The sequence below is a fragment of the Lutra lutra genome, chromosome 8 (assembly GCF_902655055.1).
Source record: "Lutra lutra chromosome 8, mLutLut1.2, whole genome shotgun sequence".
In the NCBI taxonomy this organism is placed as follows: Eukaryota; Metazoa; Chordata; class Mammalia; order Carnivora; family Mustelidae; genus Lutra; species Lutra lutra.
Window position 1 is genome coordinate 85,487,150 of NC_062285.1, and position 13,709 is coordinate 85,500,858.

The 13,709-nt window shown below is 39.3% G+C and overlaps 1 protein-coding gene and 1 long non-coding RNA gene across 2 annotated transcripts in view; both read right to left on the reverse strand.

The window, feature by feature from the left end:
• The window catches only part of LOC125106616 (uncharacterized), a 31,048-nt gene extending 20,082 nt beyond the window's left edge, over positions 1 to 10,966 (reverse strand). The window contains exons 1-2 of the long non-coding RNA XR_007129371.1: positions 9,764 to 10,966; positions 8,218 to 8,306 (exon numbers count right to left, since the gene is read on the reverse strand). This is a non-coding gene — a long non-coding RNA (uncharacterized LOC125106616). The remainder of the gene's footprint in view (positions 1 to 8,217; positions 8,307 to 9,763) is intronic.
• A 333-nt stretch (positions 10,967 to 11,299) lies between these two features.
• Positions 11,300 to 13,709, reverse strand: part of DERA (deoxyribose-phosphate aldolase) — a 115,453-nt gene continuing 113,043 nt past the window's right edge. The window contains exons 8-9 of the mRNA XM_047740914.1: positions 12,317 to 12,466; positions 11,300 to 11,999 (exon numbers count right to left, since the gene is read on the reverse strand). Coding sequence (XP_047596870.1) covers positions 11,943 to 11,999; positions 12,317 to 12,466 — 207 coding nt within the window. The 3' untranslated portion in view covers positions 11,300 to 11,942. The remainder of the gene's footprint in view (positions 12,000 to 12,316; positions 12,467 to 13,709) is intronic.

Sequence of the window (13,709 nt, forward strand, 5' to 3'; positions counted from 1 at the left end):
AGGGGAGTGGTATCCTAGTGGCTTTCATTCCCATGACAGAAAACAGGAATGGGAATGTAACATACCCTCCATCCCACTTCCACACATACATCCCCCCACAAACAAGATCCCTTATCTATAAACCCTCTTATTGTACTCAAATGTTACCTATTAGATGACACTTTAACTGCCTGATGTATTCTCCCCTCTGCTTACATAACTTTTGCACACTTAAATTCAACAAGTGATACTCAGACTATTACACGAAGACATAAAGAACACAAATACAAATAATGAACTATTTCTGCCTTCCAAAACTTGGGGAAATGATATTTATGACAGCATCTCTGATATAGCTCTCAGATTCTTAGCCCCTACGTTTATTCTGTCAACATATTTGGAAGCACTAAGTACACAGGCTCCCTTTCTCTATGAAATAATTTACGCGTGTCATTGCACCATCTGAAATCTACATCATTTGACCCTCACAAATCTGTACTCAACTTGTGTGATGCCCCTGAAATCTTTCCAAATGACTCTCATTTCCTATCAAGATCTAGCCAGACCAGTGCCACCAGTAATAATCCCTCCAACCTAACAATTCATTTTTTTTTATCCTTCCCATTTCCCTAGTAATTTTATACTTGGGTGCATGCCTTTGTGTGTTTGTGTGTTTTGTATTTATAGCTATAATGGTAGAAACCTGCAGTAGCACAGCTCATTATATAAGGATTTGGAAATAACATGGGCTAAATCCCAGATCCTAAGACCCAGCAGTAAATATAATAAAAGCTTGATATAACATGTTTAACCTATAAGGAGGGCAATGTTTCTGTCCCTGAACAGCTCATTATAGAGATTCCACTGTATTGTTATTTCTCCCCATCTCCACGGCAGCCTGCAGACTCCTTGAGAGCACAATCATCTGCAGAATGGTTAGATTAAATGACCTTTTTTTTGGGGGGGCTGCTTTTACCCCTGAAATTCTGTAATTCTGGTGAGTTTCCCCTTCTTAGAAATATGGCACAAAGGCTCCATTTTACCAAGCTCCTGGCATGTAGTCTGTCACAGTGGTTAGAAGTACAGATGCTAAAACCAAGAGTAACTGGCCTCAAGCCCTGGCTATCTGTGTGGCTTTAAAACAAATTACTTCCTTTCTTTTTTTTTTTTAATTTTTATATATTTTTTAAAGATTTTATTTATTTGCCAGAGAGAGGGAGAGAGAGCACAAGCAGAGCAGCAGGCAGAGGGAGAAGCAGGCTTCCCCTGAAGCAGAGAGCCCAATCCGGAACTGGATCCCAGGACCCTGGGATCATACCTGAGCCAAAGGCAGACGCCCAACCAACTGAGCCACCCAGATGTCCCAGATCACTTCCTTTCTCTATGCTTCCATCGACTCATCTATAAAATGATAAGAATCATATCTGTCTCATAGGCACGTTGTGAAGGTTGAACGGTTAATATATATAATGTACTTAGAACAGTAGCTGCCACATACTTAGTGTATGATAAAGTATCAATTACTAGTTACTACTGGCAAGTATTTGATCAGAGAATGCTACAACAGCATGAATTCTCAGTAACTTAAAATACACATTGAATAGGCACTCAGGAAGTTCTATAGACTGATCTTGGCTCTGATTTTATAGGCTTATCCAAATCCTTTAAAATACCTTGTCTCATCAAAATAAAAGCATTTCAAATTAGAAAAGCAGTTAGTCTTTACTGAGAACTAATTCTCTGTATATATACCAGGCACATACATGCTGAATCTACCAACAAAATCCTATTATAAGACCATGTTTGTATAGATCTATTATATTTAAAAATATTCCTATCCATTTTTAGAGCTTCAATCAAGCCTTTACACAGTATCTGTAGTATCTCTTCTTTGCAAAATCTTGCTATAGGTGTGTCAGATGGTCCAATCAGACCAGAGGTACAGACACTGACTGCAGTTTAAAAGATACTATCAAGGAACATAGTAAATGGTTCCATAAAACTTAGAAAGCAAAGCTAACTTTCAACCACAGGACGGCTCAAGAAGTGGGTAAATTTGGTACATTTGCTCTTAAGTCATTTTAAAAGCATTAAAACATATTTCAAAGATTTCAAACATGCAATTATTTTTTCTGCCACTCAAAACACGAAATAAACATTGCTTTAGAAAGATAAGTGCTTTTTTATCTATCAAAACAAACAACTTAATGAATAAAAATTGTTTTCCCGAACCATTTTTCATACATTTGCAACTCATCCAGCAAATCCCCAGTCTGAAATTACAGAAACCATTGGTGAAATGTATCATTGTTCCCCCAGACTAAAATGCATTAAACTCAAGGTGTGGTTATTCTGTGAAAAACTACTCTAAAAATATTTACTTTAGAATTGCATTCACTAGCGAAATTGCACTTTTGTCTCCTTGGATGGCACTGATATTTTATATTTATCTTCTAGATCAGTATTATTTTATAATCACATCTTCCCCCATATTTATCCGAAGTGATAATTTTCTTTTAAATTAGTAAATAACTCTGGGTCACCTACTCTTTATGTGGTATTTAGCTGGATATTATAAAGGGGGGGATCCAGCTGGTGACAACAGGCTTATTCCTCAGGGTTCCCAATTAGGGAAGGCAGAAAGGTAATGCAAAGGAATAAACGAAATATAAGATTATCTGCTCTGTCCCTGTCCTTTACAAGTTCTAGGCCTACTGTGTCATCATGATGAAGATCAAGAACCTGTCCTAGACCACTTCTGCTTGACTTGTTTGCCACTTGCTTCCAACTTCTTATTCTGTGATCTCTTAGTTTTAAATGTCCCCCTATGCCCACCCCAGGTTGATGCATTTGTTAACAGACACATTTGGAGCCTCATTGCTGACTTGAAGTTATCTCCACTCTTGAACCCCATACTTGCACAGCCCCAGGTAAGAAATCTGCCTGCTGGTCCTGCAGTGTAAGACTGGCCCTAATTAGTTGAGACCCCCCCCTCCATCACTTGGTCCCACTTCTCCTCACAACCTGCCTGCCACAGAGGGGAAATCAGAAAAAAATACTAGACAATAATTTTAGTATAATAATGACATAAAGAATGATAGAAAGCAGTTGTTACATTAAGTTGGAAGAGTGAGAAATGGCTTCTGATTTTGAATCTTCTTTTTTGAGGCTGCTTAGGGATGGGCTTCAAGGATCCCAGTAGGACAAACTAGAGCAGAGGCCTGTTTATACTCTTAAAATGATTAGATTTTTATTACCTAAATAGTACAGTTTTACATGTGTGATTTTCTACCTTCTTAAAAATAATGTCATGATGACGGTGGAAAGAACTAGAACTTTTTTTTTTAAAGATTTTTTTATTTATTTACTTGACAGAGATCACAAGTAGGCAGAGAAGCAGACAGAGAGAGAGAGGAGGAAGCAGCCTCCCGGCGGAGCAGAGAACCCGATGCAGGACTCGATCCCAGAACACTGGGATCATGACCTGAGCGGAAGGCAGAGGCTTTAACCCACTGAGCCACCCAGGCGCCCTGAACTAAAACTTTTTGAACAGTTTCTACATGTCCGGCACTTTCCAAGTCCAGTTTTATTTGTTATTCCTCTCCACGTTCAAACTGGGAATATGGGGAGGGGTTGTGTTTTTGTTTTGTTTTTTTAAAGATTTTATTTGTTTATTTGACAGAGATCACAAGTAGGCAGAGAGGCAGGCAGAGAGAGGGGGGAAGCATGCTCCCTGCCAAGCAGAGAGCCCGATGCGGGGCTTGATCCCAGGACCCTGGGATCATGACCTGAGCTAAAAGCAGAGGCTTAACCCACTGAGCCACCCAGGCACCCCAGCAAGATGTTTTATCTGAGAGTGAGATACTGAGTAATGCCAGCTGCCTTGGGCACTACAAACCCAGCACCCCATTTCTTGGCACTTGCTATTTTGGAATTGCTGTTGCTTCTGCTCCTAATTTCAAAGTGAGTCAGAATTCATATTCACCCCAAACACAATTAACAACTTTTCCTATTTAAATGGAAAATCGTTACAAATTCCAACTAGTGGCCTCAGACAAAGGCAGCAGATCAAAGCAGGTGGCCCATCTTACGAGGAGAGACCCAGAATTTCTGTGGATTGACTGGGATATGTGGTGCATGGACTGGCAGCAGCAGTTTCCCTGGGCCCAGTTTGGCATCAAAGAAAAGCAGGGAAGATAAGGTTAGAAGAAAAATCATGTAGCAACCCAAAATTTGCAAGCAGTAGCCTATTGTTGAGACAGGGCCAGATGACAAGACTGCTCTGTGAGTAGCCCTAAAGCCAGTGATCTCTGGTTGTGAGGGAAAAAGAATTCAAACACACAGTTTTATGTCATAAGGAACTTAGGCATCTGGAAATAGCAAGAACACCTGCTAGTGGAAAACATGGACATGGCATCTCTCCCTCACAAAGCTCCCGCCAGTAGCTGGTCCAGAAAAAAAAAACTGACCTCATTCAAAAATATGCATCCATACAAACTTACTATAGGAAAATAAAAGAAATAGAGATAAAATGGAAGGCAAAAAATATACAACAGAAATGTTTTCTTCCCATAGAACAAATGAACATTTGGGCCAAAAATATTGCCAAAAACTTGAAAGGTAAAAGACCTAAATAGAGGTCCCATACCTATAAAGCAAGAGCTCATATCGGATATACAAGAGCTTGGGGAAGATACTGCAAGTCAATTGGAAATGAAATACAATTTGGCAGGGCCCAGGAATCAAACATATCATTGGCAGCAACCAGATTCTGTTAAAAACATGGAAAGAAACAAGTATGTGAGGAATAGAAAAAGAGTATAATTCAATGAAGTAGAAAAAAATTCAAAAGAATTAGGACAGAATAATAGCTAGACAGGACAGATATAAAAAGGCCTTAACATATGCAGTAACTAATATCCTGAAGAGATTGAAAAATAATAAAATAGGAAAAAATTTAAAGATATGCTTCAAAGTAGCTTTTCAGAAATATAATTCATGACTCTATAGACTGAGAGGACTCACTGAATATATTGAATGTATGCAAAACATTCAACCCTGAATCATGTGTTAATAAAGTTGCTGGAATTCCAAGAAAAAAGCTGTTGTACATTAAGGCAAAAAGTTTAAGTCCGATTGTTACTTTCCACAAAAATGTCGAGTGCTGGAAGACACTGGAGCAATAGTATAATGGCAAAGTCTGCAGGAAATAAAGTACATGATCCAAGAATTATACACAGCCAAAGAGTCATTAAAGTATAATGAAAATGCACATTTTTTGAGCTTGTAAAAACTCAGGTAATATACCCCAAGCCCTTCCTGAAGAAACTAATACAGGCCAAATTCTGAAAAGTAAAGAGATAAGTGGCATACTGATCCTAAGTATTGACTTCATTTAACTGTAGGACTAAAACTAAAATAATTGTGGAGGTTATGGTCACAGAGCAGAATTTAAATGTGATAAACTCTAATGATGTAGAAATAATCTAGCAAAGGTTTGGAGGGGAAGAGGACAGATGGTGGGTAGTAATGTCAATATGCTGATTTTCTCATCTGCTAGAGCAGAGGATAGAAAGATTATTGAAGCTGATAAATCCTGTAATAAAGCTATAAGTACATGTCAAAGTGGTAAGAATATGATATGAAAAATTATATGATCATCAAGAATCAGGTGTGCTGGCGAGGAAAATGGGGGAGGAAGTAGAAAAACTAATTTCATCATTACTCATGGTAGGAAGTCAATATATAGCTGTCTAGAGATATAGAAGTTTAAATATAAGGGGCACTGTCATATATGGCTAATGAGAGTGACTACAGGAAGGACTTCATAGGGCTTCTCCAGCCCTGTTGTGTGGGATCGAGAGAGAAAGGGCAGCTCTTGCAGAAGTCGACTGGAGGGACTCATAAGAAGTGGAAAGACAGCCGAGGGGCAATGAACTCTTTCCTAGCACAAAACATGAACAATCTCTCCAGTGCTACCTTATTATATTGTGGTTGAGAACTATCATGATGAGTGACCACCCAGCATCTTTGGAATACCATGTGTCACTTTCCCCCAAGAAGGCCAAACTGGCTTCCCAAGCTTCCTTTATAGCTAGAGTACAGGCATGTAACCGAGGTCCCAACAATCAGACACAACCACACAGGACTTTCACACCCAAGAGAGCAATGGGAGGAATCCATATTTGGCTACCATGGTAAGTCAGGGACAGCAAAGGCAGAGGTTCTGGTACCAAGCACCCAGTGATGGTAACATTGTCTGAAGAGTGGAGTGGCTCTTAAGAATGGTTTGGGCATTATTCCTAGATGGCTGCCTTGTAGGTAGAGGGGGGTTCTGTTATTTGCAACAATGAACCATGCCTGATAACGCATCATGGGGGTAGAACACACACTTAAAAAGCCAAAAACAAATTTAAAACATCCTTTCATGTTAAAAAGACCAAGCACCTAATGTTTTCATTAGCTCCTGGTTTAGAGATCACTTACATGGTAGCTTCAAATTAAGAAGCCAAGTATCTGTGAAAAGTCCCTTCCCTACAACATGTTATCTACTTTAAATATAAGTTAAAGAATGGGCTCTGTTACAATAGGTCTTAGTTTTAAGTGCAATTACACTGGAATCACTAAAGTCAAAGTATTCCAAATAGGGAAAATCGAATACAGCTGAAATTTACTATCTTGGCTTGCTGAAAGCCTTGGGAAGATTTTATGGATAATGATCCTAAACTCATCAACATGTTTATTCGAGGCTCCAAAGCTTGCCTTTGAGTCCCAAGTGTAGTCAAGTTCACTGCCTACTGTGAATGGGTTAAGGGATAATGTCATTTCCATTGCTCCCTCTCTGGTTCGTGGCTATGAAAAGCAGCAAAATATACACATTCATTCTGCAGGTTAGTGAGAAAGAAGTACTGTAGCTAGCGGATTTTACCAACAAAGAGATGCACTTACTTCAGTCTAGGTATTGAGTACAAGGCATTCTAGTCCAGGGGTTCTCACAGTGTGGTTCCGGAGCATCAACATCATTTGGGAACTTCCTGGGAATGCAAATTCTTAGGCTCCACAGACAATTTACTGACTTTGAGGCCAAGAATTCAGTGTTTTATTAAAACAAAACAAAACAAAACAAAAACTCAGGGTGCCTGGGTGGCTCAGTTGGTTAAGTGTCCACTCTTGGTTTTGGCTCAGGTCATGATCTCAGAGTCCGGGGGTTGAGCCCCACATTAGACTCCATGGTCAGCGGGGTCTGCTTGAGGATTCTCTCCCTCTCTCTCTCTGCCCCTCTCCTGCCTCCTCTCTGTCTCTTTCTAAAATAAATACATAAATCTTCAAAAAGCCAAAAAACAAAAAAAAACTCTCTTGGTGATTTTCATATATACTAAAGTTTGAGAACCACTTTCTTTGGAAGCACAACCAAACCACCCCAATCAAAGGACAATCTACTTCTGAGAATGGAAGAGAAAGATGTACCTATTAAAGGAGTTCTGCCCTAGAATTAACCTAACTTCTCATATAACATACACTCATTTCTTCTGCTACAGAGGGGATATAGGACTCTTGGTTACTGCGAGCCAATATAAAACTTTTCTTGGGCCATTAGACATTAAGTACTCTTCAATCTTCTCCTTGGGCTAAATAATCCTAGTTCTTCTTCCCTTTATTATTAATCACTTAAAAGTCTTCGTAATCCTTGTCAATCTCCAGAATAAAGTACAACCTCATTTTACCATTCAAATAGATTAAAACACACTTTCTGTCATTTGACCATAGAAAATAATGCCCCAAAACCTGGGTCTCTTATATTCCATCTGTTTTAAAGTACAACATGTACTTCTAAAAAAATCAAATTTTAGGTCTGTCATTTCAAGATATTCTGGTTCTTCCCTTTCATCCCTGCTCTTCCTAAAAAAAAAAAAAAAAAAAAAAAAAAAAAAGTTTTAGTTCATTGTAAGGTCACTAAGTGTTCCCACATATATTGCATTAAACATTCTGATCCTCATTTGCCCTATTAAGTAAGATTGACCAGATGGATATTCCTCTGACTCTCTCTCCTGAGCAGGTTTTAGTTAATTAAAAATGATTATTTTTACTACATGTATTATATATTGGCCAGATGTTACCTGTGGTCATTTCTGGAAAGGATCATTTGGTGGTGGTTATAAAATACATATTTTCCTTTGGGAAGCCAGACTCTTGAGCACAATCAGGAAAACAAATGTAGAAATTGATTTCACCTCATACCTTTTTCTCAGTGCCAAAATGGCCATAATGCTTCATTTCCTTTGAAAGTATGATCTATTCAAATTCTTTCTTCTGTCTCCACTCTGGCCCTATTTATGTTGCATCAAAAAATTATCAGGTCAGTAGAAGGAAAATTAATATTGGTTTCTCTCTATACTAGAAGTATAAGTTGTTTTTTCCCCCCAAAAACTAATTTGATTTCTCTAGATGTGGTTTATGTAAGATATCTATGTATGGCCTAGCAAACTGTTCTGCTCTGTCAAGATAGAGACTCTGGGCACAGAGGATGAGACTTCCAGATAAGATTTCTAACAGTTCCTGCTTTTATACAGGTCTCCTTAGAAGCTATTTTTCATGCAAACTAATTTGCCTAAATTTCCTGTTAGTACTGAAATAAACTAAAATGAGGCAAAGATACTGTAATTATGAAATTGTTTTGTGATTGCACTAGTCATTTTTTCTACATTTGTAGACAAACCAGAATCCAAACAAGCCCCTTCTCATTTTTTGTCCTTAAAAAAAAATAACAAACACAATAAAGCAACATTCAACTTTCTCTTTTTAAAAAAATTTCAGTTTTTGAGGTCACCCCAAATTTGCAAAGCCTAATGGATGGAATTAACCACATCATCATCTGGGCTAGATTTAGATGTTTGGTCTCTAAAACACCACTTAGAAGACTTTTTTTTTTTTTTTAAGATTTTATTTATTTATTTATTTTGAAAGAGAGAGAGAGAGAGCATGAGTTGGGGGCAGGGGTGGGCAGAGGGAGAGGGACAGACTCTGTGCTGAGTCAGCTTGATTCCACGCCCCTGAGACCGAGACCTGAGCCAAAATCAAGAGTCAGACACTTAACTGACTAAGCCACCCAGGCGCCCCCAGAAGACTCATAAGAGGCAAAAGTGGGTCTTTTCAAAGTCTGAATTTCTCACATTGACAATTTTAATGTTATATGCGATAGAGTGTATGAACAAGAAAGAAACTTCCAATTCCAAAGCCCTGGCTATGTTTTGTAAACTATTTCACAGCCAAAATATGGACCCAAGTTCTGGTCTCAGCTCTGACTTTCTACATGGTCTTACGTAAGTGACCACCCCATTTGGACTCTTTTCTTTCATAAAGAATGATAGTGATAGTTAGAAATACATATTCCCTAAAGTCTCTTTAAGCCTCCAAATTATATGATTTGTTGTTTAAAAAGTAACTTTAAGGCCTCATATGCTTTAATGAACAATTGGGACAACTGGTACAGGGGTTGCTTTATTGACTCAGCTTTAAACACAGGACACGGCCCTCATTTTCTGATAGCCTAAGCATTTGCTGTTTATGTTCTGAAGTACACAGATCGGCTTATAGTAAATCACAGTCACCTCGAAAATGACCTCTTCCTCTTATGTTTTCATAGCAATCAACATTTACTAGGGTCTTCCTATTAGAGTCATCTGTGTTACATTTGATTTCCAGAGTCAGGTAAGGGGCAGACATTCCTGATGAAGAGCCTGAGAGTCCTTGGATAAATTGTCCCCCAAAATAAAAGATTACATACCTTCAGATCAGGCCATGCTCATCAGCCTCTAATAGGTTGGAGGGACTCACAGTCTTAATTTCCTATGTGAATCTATAATTGTCCGCAGGGGTCAATTTCAGTGGATGCCTCATATAAATCAGAATTGAAGATAATGATGCCTATTCACTTGATCAACTAAAATGACCAGCTGGGTTTAATGGGAGGAAAACAGAAACCCCTGCGAAATTGGAATAGCTTCAAAGGTGATAGACTGCAATTATTTTTCTGCAAAGTTTCTTCTCTAAAGGTGACTGGCCATTGTGCTGTGGGCACCTGGGCTGCCATGTTATGAGGGTGGATGTGGCAATCGGAGCTACTGACCATATCCAAAGGTGTAAGTCAAGAGTCAGCTTTCTGCCAAGGGAATGGGGGAAAGCAGGATTTCTTCTCCTTTCTTATTTTAGTCATTTCCTTTACAGTTGGAGAGGAGCTTTGGGGACTTGCCTAATTGATTCCCGAGAGGCAAATTCTAATTTAGATTGCTACAAAAGTGTTTTCTCTTTATAGCCATAAAACATTTTCTAGAATTTGTTGTAATTATCCTTAGGGTAATATAATTTTAGGTCTGAAAGGACCTTGATAGTACCTGCCCAACCCCTCTCTTCTACAGATGAAGCAGCTGAGGTCCAGAGATGTGAACTGACTGGACCAAGGTCACAGGGCTAGAATGAGGGAGAGGCTGGCTACCATCCCACAATCAGGTGAAACCAAAATGGATGCCCAGGCTGTGGTCTCCTGCTTAGAAGTAGCTGGAGACTCACTCCACAAAAATCCCCACTTAAGAAAACGTGGGTTCTATCACGCAGGAGAGGGGCTAGCAACCAAAATGGCAGATGGGGAAAACTGGGAGGGACAGGGAGCCAAGGAACAAGTAGCCCACAAAGCAGATGACCCTTCCTTAGAGCGGACAGTGAGCTCTGATGATGAGCCTGTGTGTGCTGAGGGACAGTGGTTCCCCCCTTGGGTGACTGTACACATTTGGGAGCCAGACTGTCAGCCTGGGCTTGATTCTTAACTCTGCCGATCGTGAGCTCTGTGGTCCTTGACCAATTGCTTCAACTCTCTGTGCCTCAGTCCCTCATCTGTATAAAAGGGCGATAACATCAGCACTGTCACAAGGATTAAATACATTGATCTTTGTAAAGAGCTTAGCACATATTAAGTGCTATATTACTGTTGGCTATTTTTTTTTTAAAGATTTTATTTATTTATTTGAGAGAGAGACAGTGAGAGAGAGCATGAGCAAGGAGAAGGTCAGAGAGAGAAGCAGACTCCCCGTGGAGCTGGGAGCCCGATGCGGGTCTCGATCCCGGCACTCCAGGATCATGACCTGAGCCGAAGGCAGTCATCCAACCAACTGAGCCACCCAGGCATCCCCTGTTGGCTATTTTTGCCCCTATTATGCCAGAAAATCTTAAAAGTTTCAGGATATAGTTGTATTCATTAACAGTGTTACTGAGGTGCCTTTTGATATAAATATGCAGACTCTATTAGACAGATTCAGAAAGACATTGCTAAAATCTCTATGTTTAATGGATTCATTTTTTAGTAGGTATTGTTACAATTCAAAGTTGTTTTTTTTTTTCAAAAAAATAAACTACAGGGATTTTTTATTTTAAAAATGCAATAGCCATAATATCATGAAACAATGACAGAGGTTCCATTAGCAAAACAATTAATAAAAGAGTATATCTGTTGCAAAAATCAAAAGACAGATTTTCTTGGCAGGAAATTAGTGCCAAGTCAGTGACTCCTGAAGTCATTAGAGTACGGCCAACAGCTCAGGATGCTGCGTTTTCTTTCGCTAAGGCACGTTTCTTGGGCAGTTTAACATTTTTTTCTCCTTAGAATTTAATGTTGTCAAAGCTCTCGTTAATATTTCACTCCAAATTTTTAAGAGAAAATATTCACAAAATTAACAATACAGATCTTCAAGTAATTAGGACTACTTCAGTGCTGCCTAAAAAGAATACCATGTACGGATTAGTTGTTTTTTTTTTCCTTTCACTCTTTGAATTAAATTCAGTGAAAGTTTTAAGGGAAAAAAATCAGTTACCTATCCATTCTCTCACATTTTAATCAAACAATTTTCGCAATTACATAGAAAAACACATTTTAAACATTGCTATAAAGAACTCTCCTGGAACTGCTCACTGATTTAAGACATCGGAAGATCATGATAGGCCGCATATCTTCCAGTCACGTGATGGTAAATCTGTGAGGAAAATCAGAGTTTGGCTGATTAATAATTATCATGCGTCATATATATCAAGTAATAATTATACTATTAAATAATAATAACTGTAATTCATGTTTCATTATAAAGCCCCATATTATTTTGCATTTCAGCAGATTCTCCATTCAACCAGCTTCAGGTGGAAGTTTGCTTGGAAGAAAGCAGAAGTTTGGGTGCAATGAGGTAAATCAGATGAGTTGTTTTCTCTAGTTCTCATAGCACAACAGGGAATTTTTCATTTCTTTCTCAAAAACACACTTGTCGATCTGTCACAAGGACAATGGATTACTACACACCTGTCTCTCAATGTCCGAAAGCAGCGTACTGGCGCCTATTCGAAAGAGTTCTGGCATCAGCCATTCATCGCCCAGCTCTTCCTTCACGAGAGAGAGCCAAGCAAGGGAATCCTTGGCATTGCGGATGCCTCCTGCTGGTTTAAAGCCTACCTACAAGGGAAGGTGGGAAAGAGAACAAGGTTTATTATCACTGGAAAGCTTTAAAAAATGGTATTGCAGGGGCACCTGGGTGGCTTAGTTGGTTGATCTTCCAACTCTTGGTTTCGGCTCAGGTCATGATCTCAGGGTTCCGGGATCCATACCCTTGTCAGGCTCCACACTCAGCATAGAGTCTGCAGGAGAGTCTCTCCCTCTGCTCCTCCCCCTACTCATGCACACTCTTACTTTCACTCCCTATCAAAACTGAATAAAATCCTTAACAACAAAAAAATGTTACTGCGTTAATACAGGATCTCAATTCTCTCTCTCTCTGTCGTCAAAGATTTTATCTATTTATTTGACAGAGAGAGAGACACACAGCAAGAGGGGGAACACAAGCAGGGGGAGTGGGAGAGGGAAAAGCGGGTTTCCTGCGGAGCAGGGAGCCCAATGCGGGGCTCAATCCCAGGACCCTGGGATCATGACCTGAGCCAAAGGCAGATGCTTAATAAGTGAGTCACCCAGGCACCCCAACTCTCCCTTTTTTAAAAGTCTATTTCACTTCACCCAGCACAAGAGCTTAGATCACTGACTCATGCCCATTCACACTATAAAATGACTTTTCCAAAATTAATGGAAAGAATGTCACTGCTTCTAAGGAGACACTAGTGAGCGTTAATAACCCTCATTAACATTGCACTTATTGGAAAGTCATAAACTTCAACCATCTAGACTATAGCTGTGAACTGGGGATAAACAAGAGAGGTGTCAATAAATAAGGAAAACAGAGATCACAAAAGCCCATTCATCCTAGATTTCTACAAGTAAGCCTGTCTAGTCACCTCTCAGCCCTTCATCCCGAGATGCAAAAGACACACTCAGGTACTGAAAATAAGAGAAGAGAATCAGGGAGACCACATGAACCAAACTGGCAGCAATCAGGAAGGAGAGTTGACAGTTATTTTCACCAACTTCAGTGTAGGGACTTTTTTCTAAGTCGTAAGTGGAATGAGTTCTATGAAGCAGCCAGAGCAGTCAAATAAGCACAGTAGAAAAAGACAGTGTAGGAGCTCTTCACAGTTCAGTAGTCTTTGAAGGTGAACATAAAACAGCACGACTCAGCCAATATCTGATGTTTACAAATGATGTCCTTGAGTCCATTAGAAATGGATAAATGTGTTCTCTAAACAGTAAAACCTGCTCATCTGGATTTACTTGTCTCAAGAACTTGAATCCAGTAGAGGAGAGAATCTAC